Source organism: Protopterus annectens, chromosome 2.part0 (genome assembly GCF_019279795.1).
Source record: "Protopterus annectens isolate FY-2018-M chromosome 2.part0, PAN1.0, whole genome shotgun sequence".
In the NCBI taxonomy this organism is placed as follows: domain Eukaryota; kingdom Metazoa; phylum Chordata; order Ceratodontiformes; family Protopteridae; genus Protopterus; species Protopterus annectens.
The window spans coordinates 1,677,105,021-1,677,126,866 of NC_056728.1; the positions used below are offsets into that span (position 1 = coordinate 1,677,105,021).

Genomic DNA, 21,846 nt, shown 5'->3' on the forward strand with positions numbered 1-21,846 from the left:
AGCAAACTATAGTGTACTGACAAATAGTTGAAGGCAAAGTAAATGCAGGAGTTAAAGGATGTTATGTTATATTATATTATGTTGGAAAGTCTAGTTTCAAAAAATTAATGAATTGTGACAGGTATCTGTGGAAACCAGTTTAATCAACATTTATGCTCTGGCCTTCTCCGGCTGTGGGATGAGTCTTTGCAAGGCTCTCTTTGAGACAGTGTGGAACAGTACTGAATGTTACAAGGCTGAAGGATAATACATTTTAACACAGGTGGCTCATGTTTTAAAATGCATATTTGTGATATGAAGCTCTAAGTGAGAAGGAAGCGGGCTAAAAATATTTTAAAATACACTGATTTGCTAAAAGTATTGTAACATCAAAATTCTGCATGCATGCAAATGATAAAAATGTATATAGAGATATAGATATAAAGTGATTTCTCTGTTCCTTGAGACTGATCCAAAAGATTTTAGCAGGCAGTCTCCCCACACTGTTTAAGGAATAAACAAGTACTTTGCAAATCCTGAAGTGTCAATTTTGACTTGAGTCTAAAGGTAAAATTATTTGTTACTCAGTTTGTACTTTAACAATATATATGGGTGTGAGGTGATGTTTACCTATGAATACCCTTTTACTATACATTGTTTAGCTATGTTCTTGTGTTCTAACACAGAGTTCAGCAACTCAAAGATAAAAGATATATTAAAAATGCATTTACTAAGAAACTATTCTGCACATAGTCTCCCATGTAGGTAAAAAAACAACAGAATAAATTTATGTACATTCATTTTTTAATATCAAAAGCTACAATTACTGATGTCAACTAAGAATTTATTTATAAATAGCTAAGAATGCTGGGGTATTTCAGGAATGCCATGCATGATGCATATGTGATGAAATACATCTCGAAGTAAGAACAGATTTATGAACATTCACCAAATAAACTAATCCATAAGAAAGTGCAGCTATTTGAGAAACTCATTGTATCCACTTATGTAGGAGTCCATTCATGTCATCATTATATCCTTTGCCATTAAAGGATAAAATATTTGGCAATGTTTATGCCAAACAATATATGGTGCCTACTGAGTGGTTAGCTCTTCTGTTAATCAGTGGACTACAGACTGCCAAACATCCAGCAATGAAATCTCTGTTTCTCATAAGCAAAGTCACGGAAGAGGCTTGTAGTTAGTACAGAGCAGTAAAAGAATGAGCTGCTAACAAGCTGCTTTTTGTCATCTAGGTGATTCCATCAGCCTCTGTCTGTCTGCTGTGTGATGCTGAGCATGTCACTTAACCAGACAGTACTCCTGAGTCACTCCTGAAAAGGGATACAGATCCAGTGGGCTTACATGGCTAACAAATAAAATAAAAATAAAAAAAAATAAAGTAAATAAAGAGACTCATGAAGTTATATAGCTAAATAATATGTTGATGCCACTTTGACTGTCAGTCCTGGTCCAGAGTTTTTGTCAGTTCATTCTCTTCCATCAGTCCAGCTAGGGTCTATATTATAAGCACAAAACTCCTTTTCAGCGAATATGGAAACAGCGACACATATTGCGTGAACCACGAAAACACTGAATGTCCTAAACCGCGAAATTCAATATCTCGAATTGTCATAGTTGGCCAACACCACTGCCTGCTACATACTACCTACCCAAACAAAATAAATAAACCACATACATACACTAAACAAAACCCTACTTCTAACCCTAAAGTAAAGCTTGCATATACTACCATGTATGCACTTACCTTAACCCGCACCCTAACCCTAAGGTCCATAACTATCGCACACTTACCTTAAGGAGCTATACTGCAGAAAGGCCAACTATGATGAGTTGACATTTCAAATTTTGTGCTTCAGGACGATTGGTGTTTTTGAGGTTCACTGAATACATGTCGACGTTTCCGTATTCGCATAAGTGGACCTTCGCGGGTCTAATAGGGAACCGTCCAGCTAGAGTGGTATATAGAGAAGTTGCTTCTCTCAGGAATTGTCAACAAACTAAAATGGAGGCACCAACTAACTACAGCAAAACACCATAATGCATGTACTTTGTACAGACAGCAAGACAACACTAAAACAGCCAACATCTCACTGGCACACTACGCCGCCTTCTGTGCAAACTGTACCAGATAATTTCATCAGTTTATGGTTACCTGTTAATGAAACCAACAGGTTATTTTGGCAAAACATACAAGTGAAATTGACTAATTTCTCCCAATGTTCTATGACTTTAGAAAGCAACACCTTTTTTCCATCTACTGGGATTAGATGTTTCAATGCTGAGACCTCTGCAATATGATATAGCAGTTTTGTACAGACTGATGTTGTTGCTTGTGCCTGGTGAGAAGAAGGGTTTCCATAATTTTCTGGCTGTTTATTGCTGTGGGTTTATATCTATTGTATTTCATGACTGGTTAACTGTTTAAGTCTTTTGACATTCAATTGAAAATTGTCATGTGCCATAGTATTCTTTCTGAGTGAACAGCTTTATGCTGTACTTCCCAACATCTCAAAATCAGAAGAAGAGTATGAAACATGCTTGTTCTATCTGCAGTCATTGGACCAGCTGGCCTAAGAAGAACATCACACTGTATGTATATACATTTATAAACCAATTTCCTGCACTATATTACTGGCTGTATTGTTTTGTTTAACTGAGTCAAGATAAACAAAACTTTCTCTATTAATCCCTAGTAGACCAGCCTCCTTGATCTGTTTCTGATATGGCTACTATTGATTACTACCTCCTACCTGCTTAGACCACTGTTTATTGTAGTGTCCAGAATTTCTCTAACTTGTCCATCTAACTTGACTCCTAGTTCTGTGTTATTACCTTACAGTTCTAATTTAATTGCTACTTCAGAACTGCAATGCTCATGGCACACATCTACACTGTGTGTTCTTTAAACAGATTATTACATCCTTAGGTTTCTGGTAGTTTCACACTACTGCCTCTTGTGACCTCTATGCTTCTCTTGTCCCTTTTGTCCTTTTGTGAACCCTCTTCACGGAGTAAATTTTGAGAGTAACAGAGCTGAGGGTGGATTCTGTACCTTTAAAGTTAACATTCCTCACAACTATAAGGTTCACTAATAAATCTGACAGCTTTAAGGTGAGGCATAATATTGGGTCTACTGCATTTCATTAAAGAACTAGATTGTTGAAACCCATATGTTCGAGACCATATGGTCGACAGTTTAGTTCCTTGAACCATTCTGAGAGTGCGGTACAGTGGCGATCAGGGAATTTGACCTTTTCCCTACTGTAGTGCGATCCTGGAGTTGGTGTAGATAATTAGAATGGGTGTAGGGGGTTGCAAAGGGGCTTACCCCCTTTAAAATAATTGTTTATGTTTTTTGCAGGTGCTGTTTGGTTTTATGTAATTTATTGATTTATTGAAGTCTAATGAAGCGTTGTGAACCAACGTGAAAGCGCTAACTTTTGGGATCCTCTTTGAATAAACCTTGAAGTGAATACTGTGGTTTGGAGTTTTTACCTTCTTCTGCCTTGGTGCACTGCTTGTTTTTTATCTTCATTGTGGACTGGCTACTAGTGAGTACTTTACTTAGTGGTGGATATATATACACATATAATTTATTGATTTACTGAATTGTTGACTATATGGTCTTGACCATATGGGTTTCAACAATCTGGATCTTTGATAAATGGAAATAGAGCCGTAATATTTCACTGGTCAGTCATGTTGTAACATTTGTGCCATCTTTACTATTTGTTCCTATTAAACTGATTCTTTCTATGAGGTTGCACAAGCGTGTACTCTGTGGCATACTGGGAATTCCAGTATGGTGTCCTGCGTCACTACCCATATCTCTTACTGTAGTTTACTACTCAAACTGCTATTGGCTTCCTCCTTTCAGTGTTTTTTTAGTCTGGTCTGTTATACACTAGTAAACAATTCACTTGTTCCAACTACCATGCCAGCAACTTTTCTTTCAAATGTCATTTGTCTCCTCCTACACAGTGGACTACTCTCCTGTATCATACTCAACCCTGTAACTCCATTTGCACCTTTCCTGTCTTTTCTGCCATCAACAGACACCATGCTCTAGTCTCCTCTGTGCTCAGCCTGCTATCACTTGGCATTTTGAGGTAATTGTAGAACTGCCTCCAGTTTACTGAAAGCCCTCTGTGCTTGCCTATCTCATATTCTACTTGTGAGAAACACATATTTACTCAAATGGAGACAAAGCCATCATCACAGAAATATGTCAGTAAACAACAGACCTCTACTCTAAGGCAGTATAACACTAAACCTACCTATGTTGAGGTTTTAATTAAATCTTTGCCAAATTTTTCAAGACAAGGTATTAGTACACCCAAACCTCAGCATCATAAGGTCACTCTCCCTCCCTTATCTACAGCTATATCCTTTACATGTGTCCACGATAAGAGTCATTATGGCTAAATACTTGCACCCATAATGTCACTAATGGCCATCATAATGCTCCATAAATGTACTGAAAACAGTAGAGTTAGATGTATTTGTTATAGGAAACGTCATAGTCAGAGACATAGATTTTCTCACTGGGATGAATAAGAAAAGGGTGACGGTTACCTGCCACTATGATGCTAGGATCAGTGATGCTGCTATGACCCTTAGATCACTCCACCTTTAGTATGAATAAGATGACATGGTCAATTCAGATAGAGATGAAGGACCAACAGTGAACTGTACAGAGACATGGCTGAGTTCTACATGCATTCATTCAAGGCAAGAAAGATATTAGCCTTGAGAAGATTTCCTATTGTCAAGAATGATGCCACAGTTCTGAGAAAAAAATAACTGTTTTTAAAAATTGGCTCTGTAATTGGTATCATTCTAGAGGGATCCAGTGTGTATCAGTGTGTGTGGCTATGGTTTACACTCATCCTCAAAGGCTTCCAAATATTGGCTAAAATAACTGCTAACCCATAGTGCCTTTTTAGGCAGAGTTAGTCTCTTAAACATTCCAGTTAGCAAATTCTAATCAGGCTCACATAAAACTGGAAATGCTCAGTGCTGGGAGTCAAAACAATACAATGTCCAACCTTGTGCTTTTCCATCCCTTGAAAATATAAATTACATGCATAGTTACTGAAATGTGGTCTCAATGTGTGACAAAAGTTCCCTCTATATCCACATTTAGCACTTAACATTCATTTAGACTCTCTGGAGGCTATAAAGATACATTCTTTTTTGTCTTTTAACACCACTGTTTCTCACCAAATTCATAATGGCACCTTCCTAGAACTCCTGGAAATCCTAATCAATACAAACAAGACAAACTACCATAATATTATCTGCAGATCCTCATCAATGTCCCCTACAAAATATTATACTTACCTAAATCTGACAATTCATTTACTAAATTAAACCTTCAGATGAGTTGCATATGAACAATAATTATTATGCTCATCAGTTTCTAGACTTTGTCAGTGCCAAATGCTGGATGAAATTTTCCTCCTCCCCATTAGAGGTCTAAATCTCCTTGATCTTATTCTCACAAATATTGCCCCAGCATGCTATTCACCTGTTGTATCATCCTCGTCAGATCAAATTGGACTACTACACTATCATCTTTCCACTCAGAACTAGCCCTAGAATGATATCTACGCATACTGTTTTCAGAGACTTCAGTACAGCCTGCCTCCTGTTATTTACTAGTGATGTGAGAAAATTCAAAAGCTCTATCCATCTTGCCACATCTATTGCATATATTATATATTTCTACTCTAACTTATGCACCTGCACTGAGGCCTCTGTCCTTGTCTGTTATAAGTATAGTGAGCATTTCAATAAGAAGCCCTTATGGTGGGAGTCACAGAATAAACAAACTTTGCAACAAAACTGAAAGATGTACTTGCATTACAGAATAAATCACTTTCTCCCCATAATAAGAACAATCTAAGATGGTTAGTAAAGTTCTTAAATGTGTTATTAGAAATTACAAAGCAAACTACAAATTAAATATTACCACTGCAGAGATGATTTTGAAAGGTACCTCGTATTCTATCCCTGAGACAGTTGCCAATATCCCATTCAATACATTTAGCACTAGTTTCTCCCATGACACTCACCACTATGTCTACCATTTTGTCCCCCAAAATGTACCCTGTTATTTCTGCTCAGATTCTCTCACACACACAACTGTAGGTAGCTCAACTGATGCATTGTGCTGTTCCCTGAACTGCTGGCCCCTCAGCTTTCACTTGTGAAGCAAAAAAGAAAAAAAAAATAATTTCTGAAATTGTAGCAAGTTACTTGTTATGTGTAAGAAGCAAGCAGCTTGTTACAGTTAAATGACCACACGGAAACTGATTAATCAAGGACTGCAAATTAAGTATTGTCATTGATTTCTGAAGCCATGATATCTTCATGGCTTCAGAAATCAATCCTGGTAATGTATTCCCACATCATGGCTTCAGAAATCAATCCTGGTACTGTATTCCCACATCAAAACTTGCCAATCACTCCCCCTGACAGCCTGCACTCAGTGCAGCAGGCCCTTTTGCACCTTTTCCCCAGGAATGGCTCTACCAAAACCAAAAACACTAGATATATGGGCCCCAACAACATACTAGGCTTCTCCTTGTTAATACTAAGCACATTCTTTTGGATTCACTCCACACAATCAAACTCAGCCTCTCCATAGGCTATGTGCCTGAAACTTGGAAAGCTGTTATAGTGATTCTGCTCTACAAGTCCTGCTCCCTGCCACTTATCTCTCACCATTGGAAGGAACAAAATGGCAAGTAAGGCACCCTGGTTAAGAAGAGATGGATCACAGGATTTTCATTTATTCTGTGGCTGCCTGCACTCCTACCCACAAAGGAACAAATAAGCTAAATGGGTGAAGGTAAGGTAGTATAGCAGCCTCACAGCAAGAAGCTTTTGATTTGGTTATCAGCTGGGGTGCCTCCTGTATGGAGTCTGCATGCTCTCCCTGTGTTCACCTGGGTTTTCTCTGAGCACTATGGCTTCCTCTCACACTCCAAAGACATATAGTAAGTGGATCAGGACTCTAAATTGTTCACAGGTGTGAGTATGTGCATGTATGATATTAAAGAAAAGACCTGGCAATTTATTCCATTTTTACCTTTGCCTTGTAAAGTGGACAGATAGCTGTGGCTATTTGTAGGGTTATGGTAGGAGCTGGCTGTGACTTGTAAGAGAGAGATAGAGACAGATAGACAGAGAATGGAGCTAGATAGGTCTGGCTTGGACAAAAAAAAAATCATATCCCTTATGATGCTGACTCCTTAATTTGGATACAGTGATAACAGGCATGTTTGATTCAACACAACAAACTTCCTCAGTCTGTGGAAGACATGTAGATTTGAGATTCAAAGGAGCTAAGCAGGAGAGTGCAAGATGGTTGTACTCATGTGTTTTTTTTTTTTCTTTTTCTTTTTTTTTTTTGCTTTGGGTCAGATTTTCTTGTTCTTCTGTCTTAAAGGTTGGTGTACCCACATGCCCCAGTGACACCATACCTTCCATTAATCTTACTCTGCCTGTGTATATAGGTAACCATTGGCTGACATCCTCGGTTCTCACAGCTAGCCTGATGAAATGGGTTGACTGAGCAGAATATGTAACTGAGGAATTGTAATAGCTGATAACAAAGGAAGGGTTTGGGCTTGAAGATTGTCATTCCTTATATACTGTATTGGTGTCACACACATAAGGAAGTTTGCACACAGTGAGGCATGATTTATGACAGTGACCTTCTCTGGGACCTACAGCAGGACTACCCCATATCAACAAAGTGTGACCATACTATCAGTTCTTAGAATCCAGTCCCTACCAGAGTCATAGGAATGACCACCTATGGCTGCATGCCATTCCTGTCCTTTCTTAAAGTCATTCCTCTCCTCTGCTGCACGTTCCATCATGCACCCAAGCCCCTAATTAACTCAAGTCTCCTGGGTTGTAGTAAGGGCTTCATCCACTATGGATGTAATTAGGTGTTGATCCACTACAGTCCCTTTTGAAGATCAAATGATAAGATACAATTCCGATGTTAATAAACCTGTTTCCTTATCCACTACAAATATGTCAAAAATCAAAGCAGCTCATTTTTCTATTAAGCTGATTAAAAAGCAATTCATCGGGCTTTGGAAAAATATGAAGTCATTGAAAAGACTTCAGGAGAAAAGGATTCTTTTTTTAACATTTAAACTGAACAAAATGTAGCTATATATGGACTAAGCAGAACTACAAAATGGAAATGATTACTGCAGGCTGATCTGACCATTTGGTTCTTACAGCCAAGAAGACTTACTTTATTTTTACATTTGCAGTTTTCAGCTCTTCATCTTTCTTGTCTACAAGTTCTGACATTTTTGCCAGCTGCTGACGAAGGGTATTTATTTCCAGATGCTGTTCTTTCACTAGTCTTCGGTTGTGCTCCAGCTCCAACTTTTGCTTTTCATTTAGTTCCCCTAATTATAAAGGAAAGGTGTGATGTGAGAAGCGTCAAAAAGTAAATTCAAAATGACGTGTGACATTCATACAGGAAGCAGATCAAATAGTCAATGGCAACTCTTTGCTACAGAAAGGAGGGTTTGGGCTGAAATGGTTTCAGGTGGAGACCATAGAAATGCTACTTCAAAACCCCTACTTGCTCAGCATGGAGCAGACACAGGGAACACTGAATGAGATGTCTAGGAATACACACACCATATCCACAGATGTAGGTGCATTTCAAACAATCCATTGTGCCCACATTAACAGCAGTTTATGAAACCTGGCTTTTACCCTATGCACATAAGTATCCCACAAGTGAAAATGTGCTGGTCCAGTGTTAGCCAGTTTGCATATGTGCAGGACAAATGCCAAAATGTAGCTCAGTAATTCTTAAGATCAAAAGGACAGTGACCAAAAATATAGATTAATTCTCAATACTGAATCTCAGTCTACATTCTTACCAAGAATTCTGATCATACTGTTTCAATATACATGCACATAACTACTGATTTATCTGATCATTTTCAAAGCTGCTTTCCAGAAAATGTCTACCCACAACTCAAAACAGTGATCTTTCAGTCTGAAACTTCTTTTCCTTACTATTTAGGTAACCAATGAGTTAAGTTTAGTTACTGTGCATAAAATGTAGAAACTTAACAAAAAAGTGTAAGAAAAATATAGTTTGCATAATGCTATGCAAGAAAACAACATTCCCAAACAAAAATTAGGCAGTCCTCATTTTACAGAAATGAAAGTTCTAGGCAGTGCTGTTCTCAAAACAATTAACAGTGTGGTGATGCAATTCACAACAGTTTAAAGGCTAATTTAACAGAAAAACAAATCAGCAAAAATGGTAATATTTATTTGTGCAACTTAATACAGTACTCAGGTATAATTATCATCATGATTTAGGAAGTATTCTGAAGCATTCTCAGAACAAATCCTGGTATTCAAAAAAATTCCCTAGTGTACATGTAATTGCAGTTTATGTAGTCCATGAAAAATGCAATTTAGAAATAGCTTTAGATGCAATTAGGAAGCCCTCATTATTGGCTTATTTGCATGCCTCCGTATCACATTTTTTAGCATTAGTGCTGTCAGACCTATGAAAGCAGGAATGTTTACACTGGTGGACCATACATTGCACCAGCACAGGTACCCCCACACTCACACACACACACACACACACACACACACACACACACACACACACACACACACACACACACACACACACACACACATACACACACACACACATGCACACGCACACACGCACACACACAATAATTCAGAGATTCGTGCGCACTCTCTCAACCATTCACACATATGCACACAACACATTCATTCAACATCATACAACCCCACACTCAGCCATTCACCCACATGCATGCTCCAACACACAGTCAGCCCCTTACATAACCCCCCATAGAACCACCCAGGCAGATATATACACACATTCATCTGACTCCATTCATGCTCCTACAGAGATGCCCGTGTGCGCGCACAGACACACACACACACACACACACACACACACACACACACACACACACACACACACACACACACACACACATTCATCTGACTACATTCATGCTCCTACAGATACATGTGGACAAATACACACACACACACACACACACACACACACACACACACACACACACACACACACACACGTATTCATCTGATTCCATGGTCAAAATATAAAACATGCACCACAACATGCCAAACACTCATACCGCATACAAACACATCGACACTCAATACATTAGAAAAGGAAACAAATTTCCTTTTCCAGTGCACTACTCCATAACCCGACCACATTCAATTCAACTTTGTCTGAAGAGAGGTAGTGTTATGGGAAGGGACTTTTTTTAAGTTCAGATGCACTTTGGGACTAGGGGCAGGGTTAGGATTAGGGTTAGCATGTATTAATAAGGTGGGCATGAGGGCTTCACTTCCCATAACACTACCAATATACAAGACAGCTTGAACAGTCACCAAAAACACACAAATAGAAACACACACTAAATATATACCCTAACCTAACCCTAACCATAACTCCATAACTCTAAATGCTCACTTAATTTATCCCCTTACCTAACAGTTACTGCAACCCTAACCCACATATATTCATGTACACACACACACACACACACACACACACACACACACACACACACACACACACACACACACACACACACACACACACAGCATACATTCTACATACCATTTTCGGCAGAGCAGACATCTGACAAAATGTCTGTTTGTAAAGAGGACATTTGAAGAAACAACCCCACACTTCTAGATGTTGACCAAACACATGGCACCCATATGCATCCACATACATATTATGTGTGTGTCTGTGTGTGTTCGTGCGGACATGCACGTGCATGTGTATGTATTATCTGTGTATAGTAATTTTGCTAAAAAAAAGTGTTACAAATTATATAAACGTAGGCTGAGAAGATTTATTTCTTCTCTGTTTATAGTCAAAGTTTAAAGGAGAATTATATGGTTATTACAAGACTCAATCCTGATATCTACAAAAGACCAATGGAAGTTATTTCCCTTTAATAAATGGCATACTATGCTAATATTGTATGAGTGAAGGTTGTGCTACTTATCTACCGAAGTAGCTACAAATCAAAATCGTATGATACAAACTTCCAGAATAAACATTATGTTTCTATATAACAGGACACTGTAGATATCAGGCATCGATGGGCAAGTCAATGCCTAATATTTGAAGAGCTTATTCCACAATATAGTTTGGTCCCATAAATAAATACAGATAGACTTGTGCAGAGCATTTACCTGAAGAAATATTTCTAATAAGGAAAACATGTAAGCAGGAGTAATAATTTCCATATTTTTTCCCTGGAAGTTGATAATTCTATTGCGGGGATTTCTACATACATGTTCAGCCTAAGCTGATGCAGAATTTTTATGGAAACTTTTAATTATCAATAGTCATGATGATGCAAAATACATAAAGTGTAGTTTATAACTGGTATGGTAAAATCCAACCAACCATTTACTTTATCACATGTCCAAATTATGTAATGGCACTTGCAAATAATAATAAGCCTAAAGTAGTAATTTTCTCAATGTTCTGATATATCTTATAAAAACACTGTAAATGTAGAGATGAATCAAGTGCTTTTGAATAAATAATGTCTGTTGTTGGTAATGCCATTGTTGTAGCCTATGTTTAGTAGGAAAATCAGGAACTTTCTCTTTAAACTTCAGTATGGAGCTTCCTGTCAGTCATAACCTAGGTCTGCATGGTTCTTAACAGATGATACTCCAATACAGTGTGCATATAAATGCTCACATTTATTCTGCATGACCTTCAGGTCATAACTCTTGTGAGCAGATTATTGAGGTAAGAAAACACTGTAGCTGAAAAAACTTTCAAATGTTCCAGTGATAAAAAAGGAAATCCATCCTTCTAACACATGCAGTTAAATCACTATTATCTAGAGAATGAAAGATGCAGGGAGGAATTCAATAAAGCCTACACATAGCCATTTTCCATGTAGGCATAGTGGCACAGAGCTTACATGGAAGTAAGCAGCCATGTGATCCAGTAAACAGAGCTGTGGGGCGTGCATGAGTATGCCAACACGGAAGTGTCCGTGGGATGCAAATCACCTCATAAGTAGGTGAATTGCATGCAAATAAGGGTGTAGAGTGATTCAGCAAGCAGATAGGCAGTCGTGCAGATCTCGTGTTGGTGTCTGGAGTGTAGACAGAAAGCTTCCATGTACAAGAAATTAAAAAGTAAACAGGGGCTGTAAAAGCCCAGTTAGAAGGTCAGAAATAGCACAGTAGACACTTATATGTGCAAAACAATGCTCTGTGTGTCCAAAATGTTATTAAAATAATTATTTTATTTTAATACCCATATTATGTTTGCAGGCGTGCAGCAACCCGCAAACATGCCGTTATGCAAACAAAAAATAATTAAATGTTTAAAAAAGAAAAATAAGAAATATGTGACAATAATGCATTATAGGGCCCTGAATGGAGTATGTACAATGGAAGAATTCTGTGGTTGCTAAGGAGGCAGGCCCTGGAATAGTGCAGCATCCAGGTTATGTGCATGGATCTGTATGCAAATGAGCTTGGGTTAATGAATAGCAAAAATGGGTTACCTTGTCCTCAGATAAAATTTATGTAGCTTCAGAACTGTGTTGGTGTCCACAGGAGAGCTAGCTGACATCAAAATGGGGTGTGTCACTATGTTTAAGCAGATTGGAGCGAAGCAGTGCCTGTTTGCTCGGAGCACCTCTCAGCTATGTAGGGGGCTGTGTGTCCAGTACTGCTAAGCTTTGTTTAGCATCAGGGTGCTTGTTTTAGCTGGTTTGAGCATGTGTGTGAATCATGCCACTGTGCTTATTAGGAAAGGCAGTTAAAAAAAGGAAATAGCCTGTGAAAGCCAATCATGTATAAATTACTGATAACCCCTTTTCCACTTACACTAGGTCATTCAAATCCCTCACTGATGTACTTGGCAGGTGGAATGCATGCATCAGAGTTAGCAAATCAAACAGGCTGCATCTGCAGCAGACCACTATAAATTATGCATACACCCTACAATCTGATTTTTTTCCCCCATACTCTGCACCACTGGAGTATTGACTTGGAAATTTTAACTGAAGGAATGCTAAGGGCTGCTGCTGCTCTGCTACATCTGTATGGGCAAGATGCTGAGGTCAGTGCTGCTGCTGCTGCTGCTAACAATAGCCCTAGGCAGAGAAGGAGAAGAGTGTTCAGGCCCAGGGTAACCTTCCAGGAGCTACATGAGCTGGAAATTGTACAGCGCTACAGGGTGGACAGGGACATACGACAAGAACTCACCGAGCTCTGCCACCCTCAACTCAGGCCCACAGCCAACAAAAGGGAATCCATCCCAGTGGAAACAAAGGCACGTGTAGCCCTTAGAATACTAGCTACAGGTACTTTTCAAAGACCAAGTGGGGATATGATGGGTGTCTCACAGGCATCAGCATCCAGGGGACACCACCAGTTCCTAGCTGCCATGCAAACACATGACAGTGAGCACATTTATTTACCCTGCACCCCTGAGGAGAGAGCCAGCAGTATGCTTCTCTTATACCATGTGGCAAACTACCCTGAGGTACTGTGTGCCATAGACTGCACTCATGTAAACATCAAAGCACTGCCCGATGAGGAAGGTAGAGTCTACGTCAACCACAAAGGGTATCACTCCACCAACTGCCAGGTCATGTGCAATGAATGCATGTGCTGGTAGCCCTGGCAGTTATCATGACTCCCATATTTGCCATGCATCACAGCTGTACCAGATGTTTGCCAGGGGGGACATCCCGCACAGCCATCTACTGGGGGATGGTGGATATGCAGTAGAACTATGGATGATGACACCCATCAGAAATGCACACACACCTACTGAAGAATGCCATAATGAGGCACATGCACCAACTAGGAACATCATAGACCATGTATTTGGGCTGCTCAAGTCATGGTTCCAGTGCCTCAATATATCTGGTGGAGCCCTGCAGTACTCTGCAGCCACATGTGTACAGATGTTCATATGTGCCATGCTACACAATATGATCCTGCGGAAACAGCTGTGGCAGGATCATCACAGGGAAGGGACACACAGCCCCCCACCAGTGCCAAGGTCCCAACAGCCACACCCACAGGAGGACTTGGAAGAGGAACCTCCTGAGGCTGTCCCGGTAGGCGGAAGTAGGTGTGCCCAGTATGCCCTGGCCTTGGCAAAGAGGCAATGCACAGCATATGCACTGACAACCTAGGGTCCTAGGGACGGATGCCTTACTCCGACTCATATACATAGTAAAAAGGATGCCAGCCACAACACTCAACCTGTACCTTACTATGTATTGGATGTGTATTGCGTGCATCAGAGTCAGCTCTGCAACACAGGTATCTCAATTGCTGTATTCACAAGGTAGGTCACTCTCTTTTACAACGAATGTAAGGGGTACTAGACTATGGTAGCATATGCATGGACCTACTGCATGCATGCAAGGGAAAAGACTGGGCTACTGGGCTACTTGCAGAGAACTAACAGCTATGTGGGACAACAGGTTCTCTGTCCAATACTGACTGTCCCATAATATGCATTAGGCCACAAGGCAGCAAAACCCACTGCAGTATGCAAGGGAAATGCCAAACAGCAGGGTCATAGGACAGACAGACGCTTGACAATGCTAAAGTCCCCTACCCCCAACATCAGTGTTCCCACACAACTGCAGTAAGAGTATGTTTACATGGATAAATCAGCAGATCACACAATCCCAGGGCTGTCCCAAACAACGTGGCTACATGTTCTATTTTCCACAATATGCAGCGGTCAAAGTGTATGCATGTCTGCTGCTGATAGTGTGAGGAATTAAACCTCACTTTCTGGTGACTGGTGTGGCTTAGTGGGCTAAGTACATTTGTATGCTTGATGGTGTTCATGGTTTGAAGCTGGCTGACCTACAACTTTTGCATATGAGGTACTCTTGTGGTAGGAGTCCCACAGACTGTCAATATCCCCCAATCTGTTACTGCAAGAAATCTGGACAAAGCCAGAGACAATGGAGGGACAGAGGGCCAAAGCTACAGACATTATACATGCTCTAAGTAACCAAGAAGGTGGCGAGTATAACAGTAGAATGTAAAGGCCATCACGTAACTGTGTCATTAAATACAACAACTCACTGCTCCATTTAGTAGTATATTACCAGAAAACACAACTGTATGAGGAACAGAGCAGACATATGGGGCAGAATGCTGGACATCCTGTTAAAACATCTACATTGAGAGGTGTGAAGACTGTCACCTTGTGTGTGGTGTTACATCATGTACCCCAGTCACATCATGTCTACAACCACTTAGAGCAGGAAATCTGGACAAAGCCATGAACAGCAGTGGGACAAAGACCCAAATGTAAGGAGAAAGATTAACTACTGGCCTGACAAATGTAAAAGGTTCAGAGAATAATAGGTTGTGCAGTAGCATGGGTTTCCTTGTGTGTATGGAGTCAGTAACTCAAATGTCTGTCATTTCCTAATGTCAGTCTATAATGATTTGTCACTGATGTACCAGGAAATTACAATGATATATAAAACGTACCATATATATATATATATATATGTATATATATATATATATATATATATATATATATATATATATATATATATATGATGTAAAACTCTGTACAATCTATTGCAATCTGTACAGTTGATAGGTTTGAGTCAATATATTACGTTCAGCATACAGCTGGGGAATGCCTTGGGCAAAATATCGGGACTGTTGAATCAGGTGCAGCAGCCAACTGGCTGCAGAACACAAAATCCCGGACTGGAGTACAGTTATGTCTGGCCTGGACTCACCTTGTAACTACAGACAGTCACACTGGGCATGCTCCTACACTTAGCTAACTTGAGCCCATGTCTGATGCCTCATCTGCCTATAGAACTGATGTGTGAAAATATGTCTGTGAATACATACAGCTATGTATACTTATCTGTCTCTCCCTAGCCCCCTCACACATGATTACTCTATCAGTATGTGGCACACACACATATATAAATATATGCATATAGGTAACACACACATGCACACACACACACACACACACACACACACACACACACACACACACATATATATATATATATATATATATATACACATACAGAGCTACATAAATGTGTAGAGCGATGTACACCCTCCACATATATGCATTTAACACAGTTACATAACGCACACAGACACAGCTACACCTAAGATGACATCTCTATTTTATATATATATATATATATAAATATATATATAAATATATATATATATATATATATATATATATATATATATATATATATATATATAGATAGATAGATACAGATATAGATATATGGAGAACAGGTAGAGTCTTACAAGCAATGAAAAATAAAAGGCAGCTGTTGCAAGACAAAAGCGACGCTTGGTAGGTGGCAAATCCTTTATAAGCAGAAAACTCGAAATCCAGAAGAATACAGACAATATTCATCCAAGATAAAACAGTGCTTGCAAACACAGCAGTATTAAGCGCTTTTGTCTGGTAGATGACTTCCTCAGAATACAAAATACTGAAATTAGCACCTGTTTAAATACATTGCTTATCCAATCACAAATAAGCTGACATCATTTCCCTCATTAACAAGGCTGCAAATACTTAATGCAAGCCAAATATAAAACAATAATACATATAAAAAGTTTAAAACATCCCTAAACAATATATATAACTAAATAAAAAACATAGATTTTAATTTCAACAGAGAAGATAAAGAAATTCTATCATTTAACCCAGGAGCATGATAAGCATCAAGCCTAATTTGCCATTTGAGTTCTACAAATTCCAAATACTCATTCAAGGGTCCTCCACGAGGTCCCAGATCTACCTGTTCCAAAATAAAGAACAGGAAGGAATGGGTAGGTTCACTAAACAAATGTTTATGTAGTACATTCTTTTCATTTTTGTTTCTGATATCATATAAATGTTGATAAATCCTTAACCTTAGGGTATTCTTAGTTTTACCTACATAGAAACTTGCACAGAATCTACACAGGGCCAAATACACAACCCCTTTAGTGTAACAGTACATCCTTTTTGAATTGGAAATACATCCAAAGTTTTTGAGCTTGATTTTTTCTCTGTCTATAACATAAGGGCATTGAGCACACCTCCCACACTTAAAGGTACCACCATTGTGGATGTCAAATTTTTGCCTTTCAAACAGTCTTTTAAGGGAAGTGTCTCTTTTGTAAACCACTTGCGGTTCAATACCAAATTTCTCTGATAATTCCGGGTCAACATCAAATATTTTCCAATATTTGGAAATAATGTTTTTAATGTCATAAAAATTGGATGTGTAAGTAAGAGTAAGCACCCGTCCAAAATTTAAAGGTTTACAGTCATTATGACTTTTGGTGGACACCTGCCCTAGTAGTGCAAGAAAATGACCATTCATTCTTTTAGTCTTAACTTCATTAAAAATATCTATGACAAAGGTTTCAGGGTACCCCCTCTTACAAAACATGTTTTTTAATGTTTCACATTCACTAAGAAAATCCGCAAAGTCAGACACCATTCTGACCAGTCTTACATATTGGCCCTTAACTAGGGCTTTTTTCTGGTGCAATGGGTGTGCGCTTGTATAATGCAATAGTGAATTTGAATAGGTAGGTTTCCTATATAGTTGTGAAACAAAACAATTGTGTTCAAAGTCTTTCTTGATGGTAACATCTAAGTAATTAATCAGTTCTACATTACTATTCATAGTAAACATAAGAAAACTTGTAGTTCCATTAATATAGGTGAAGAACCACTTCAGGTCGTCCTCACTATCTTTCCAGAACAGGACTATATCATCTAGGTATCACTCATACAATACCCATGAAGTCCTAAATTCCGAGATGGTAACAAACAGGTCCTCCCATTGTGCCAAGACAATGTTGGCAAACACTGGAGCACAGCACACACCCATTGCAACACCCTGTTTTTGCTTAAAAAGATGCCCTTCAAAGGTCACAAAATTATTCTCTAATATTATTTCCATACATGTTCGTAAAGTCAGAATGGTGTTATGATTAAGTGTTGAATTGGCACATAAATAATCATAAAACCATTCAAGGCCAATTTGATGTGGAATAACTGAAAAGAGATCACAAACATCAATAGTGACTAATATGTTACTATCAAAAAACATGTCCTGTTTAACTTTAGTAAGAAAGTCCCATGAGTCCCTAATCACAAGACTACGTGAATCTAGAATGTTTTTGGTCATACTGTCAATGAACTTAGCAATACTATAAGTTTTTGAGGCTTTTGCATCCACAATTGGTCTTAATGGTGGGTTTTCTAAGGATTTATGAATTTTTGGTATGCCAAAAATTGTGGGTATTTTAGGATGGCTTATAAGCATATAATTATGAGTTTCTAAGGTAATTTTCCCATTTAATAACAGCTGTTCCAATTCCAGGTCAATATTACGATATGCTATATTAATCTCATTTCGTGAGACCTCAAGATAGACATCACTATACAGAAGTTCCATCATCCTGCTGTTATAATCAACCACATTCATAATTACCATGCCCCCGCCTTTATCAGGTTTCATTATTCTTATGTCACGATGCTCTAAAATTTCACTTAATAGTTTTTTCTCATCACAGTCCAAGTTAGCTCGACCAGGTTTTTTATACTTGTTCACTAATAAGTTCCTGATATCAGCTTCACATAGATTCTCAAACAGTTGTACTAGGGGTGTGATGGGGGTAAAAAAATACTAGGCCTACGTGTATCCAAATGGCCAGTAATAGTATTGTTATCGTGAAAATGTAAGGCCAAATTAAGTTTTCTTGTAAATAATTTAAGTTGTATAATAGAGTCAGTAAGCATCCCTTCCTTAATAGGAACAAAATTAAAGCCCTTAGATAATAACTCGGCCCACCTGGTGTCAACTCGGACCTGGCTGTAGTTATAAATGTTAAAATCACAGTTATTATTGCTAATAACATTAAGTACCAGACCACTATTGTTATCATTGTCAAAATTGTTGTCAGGGTTTATCTCCTGTATGAACCCCATCTCTCCCTCCAGGAACCCATCCCAGGGTTGTTGCCATTCCTGTAGTAATCCTGCCTCCCCTGTCTCTAGTTTTGTAACCTCTCTGACCTCCGTAAAGGAGGTTGCTCTAAAGGGGAAACATTTCCACTATTGCCTTGTGCATGCTCTTCAATTTCATTGTCCTCAGTACAAGAAATATTAACAGAAAAACTTTGTTGTCCCCTCGGTGGATCTGGATATGCTCTACCATTCTCATAGTCCACCTTATCCCTTAATAATTTCCTTTCCTTCCTAGTCTTTAATTCAGTTAGTTCGGTGTCAACATGATTAAACACAGCATTAAAGTTATTACGTTTCATTTCAAACAACAAGTCATTTTTAATGCTTAAATCTAAAGTGTTAATCTCCCTTAATAACAATGACATATTACGGTTATTGTCAGATATCAAAATTTGAAGCAATTCATACCCTTGCCTGTTAAAAAATTGTAGAAGTTCTTTATGAAGGTGTGAGTCCTTTTCCAGTCCAGTGGGAAATTTCCATAAATGGAGCCCCTGAGGCACCTGCTCTCTTTTGGTACACTCAGTTAAGTATTCATTTTCCAGTTACAATTTTTTATATTTCAGAAGTAGCCCTCTAAAACTGGAAATTTGTTGATCCAATGTACCTGGGTTAACATAATTATTACTAAAGTTAGAAACTCGATTAAAACCAATTTTGGTTTTAAGCCATTGCTCAACCGATACATTAATAGTCACTTCCTGCCTATCGACAGAAACATTCTGAGCCTGTGTGTTACAGCTAAAACCATTGGTGTTACCACAAACTAAGTCAATTAAGAGACTAGTGATTTGCCTATTACACCAACCCAAAGAACTGGCCTTCACAGCAACCAGGAAATTGACTTAGTTTGTGGTAACACCAATGGTTTTAGCTGTAACACACAGGCTCAGAATGTTTCTGTCGATAGGCAGGAAGTGACTATTAATGTATCGGTTGAGCAATGGCTTAAAACCGAAATTGGTTTTAATCGAGTTTCTAACTTTAGTAATAATCATGTTAACCCAGGTTCATTGGATCAACAAAGTTCCAGTTTTAGAGGGCTACTTCTGAAATATAAAAAATTGCAACTGGAAAATGAATACTTAACTGAGTGTACCAAAAGAGAGCAGGTGCCTAAGGGGCTCCGTTTATGGAAATTTCCCACTGGACTGGAAAAGGACTCACACCTTCATAAAGAACTTCTACAATTTTCTAACAGGCAAGGGTGTGAATTGCTTCAAATTTTGATATCTGACAATAACCGTAAAATGTCATTGTTATTAAGTAAAATTAACACTTTAGATTTCAGCATTAAAAATGACTTGTTGTTTGAAATGACACGTAATAACTTTAATGCTGTGTTTAATCATGTTGACACCGAACTAATTGAATTAAAGACTAGGAAGGAAAGGAAATTATTAAGGGATAAGGTGGACTATGAGAATGGTAGACATATCCATATCCACCGAGGGGACAACAAAGTTTTTCTGTTAATATTTCTTGTACTGAGGACAATGAAATTGAAGAGCATGCACAAGGCAATAGTGGAAATGTTTCCCCTTTAGAGCAACCTCCTTTACGGAGGTCGGAGAGGTTACAGAACCAGAGACAGGGGAGGCAAGATTACTACAAGAATGGCAACAACCCTGGGATGGGTTCCTGGAGGGAGAGATGGGGTTCATACAGGAGATAAACCCTGACAACAATTTTGACAATGATAACAATAGTGGTCTGGTACTTAATGTTATTAGCAATAATATCTGTGATTTTAACATTTATAACTACAGCCAGGTCTGAGCTGAAACCAGGTGGACCGAGTTATTATCTAAGGGTTTTAATTTTGTTCCTATTAAGGAAGGGACACTTACTGACTCTATTATACAACTTAAATTATTTACAAGAAAACTTACTTTGGCCTTACATTTTCACGATAACAAAACTATTACTGGCCATTTGGATATACGTAGGCCTAGTATTTTTTTACCCCCATCACACCCCCTAGAACAACTGTTTGAGAATCTATGTGAAGCTGATATCAGGAACTTATTAGTGAACAAGTATAAAAAGCCTGGTCAAGCTAACTTGGACTGTGATGAGAAAAAACTATTAAGTGAAATTTTAGGGCATTGTGACATAAGAATAATGAAACCTGATAAAGGCAGGGGCATGGTAATTATGAATGTGGTTGATTATAACAGCAGGATGATGGAACTTCTGTATAGTGATGTCTATCTTGAGGTCTCACGAAATGAGATTAATACAGCATATCGTAATATTGACCTGGAATTGGAACAGCTGTTATTAAATGGGAAAATTACCTTAGAAACTCATAATTATATGCTTACAAGCCATCCTAAAATACCCACAATTTTTGGCATACCAAAAATTCATAAATCCTTAGAAAACCCACCATTAAGACCAATTGTGGATGCAAAAGCCTCAAAAACTTATAGTATTGCTAAGTTCATTGACAGTATGACCAAAAACATTGTAGATTCACGTAGTCTTGTGATTAGGGACTCATGGGAATTTCTTACTAAAGTTAAACAGGACATGTTTTTTGATAGTAACATATTAGTCACTATTGATGTTTGTGATCTCTTTTCGGTTATTCCACATCAAATTGGCCTTGAATGGTTTTATGATTATTTATGTGCCAATTCAACACTTAATCATAACACCATTCTGACTTTACGAACATGTATGGAAAT

At 38.4% G+C, this 21,846-nt stretch overlaps 1 protein-coding gene across 1 annotated transcript in view; it reads right to left on the reverse strand.

Annotated features, from left to right (window-relative positions):
• FHAD1 (forkhead associated phosphopeptide binding domain 1) overlaps window positions 1-21,846 on the reverse strand; it is a gene marked incomplete at its 5' end in the record, with an annotated part of 2,130,934 nt that overhangs the window by 835,524 nt on the left and 1,273,564 nt on the right. The window contains one exon of the mRNA XM_044060429.1: window positions 8,285-8,444. Coding sequence (XP_043916364.1) covers window positions 8,285-8,444 — 160 coding nt within the window. The remainder of the gene's footprint in view (window positions 1-8,284; window positions 8,445-21,846) is intronic.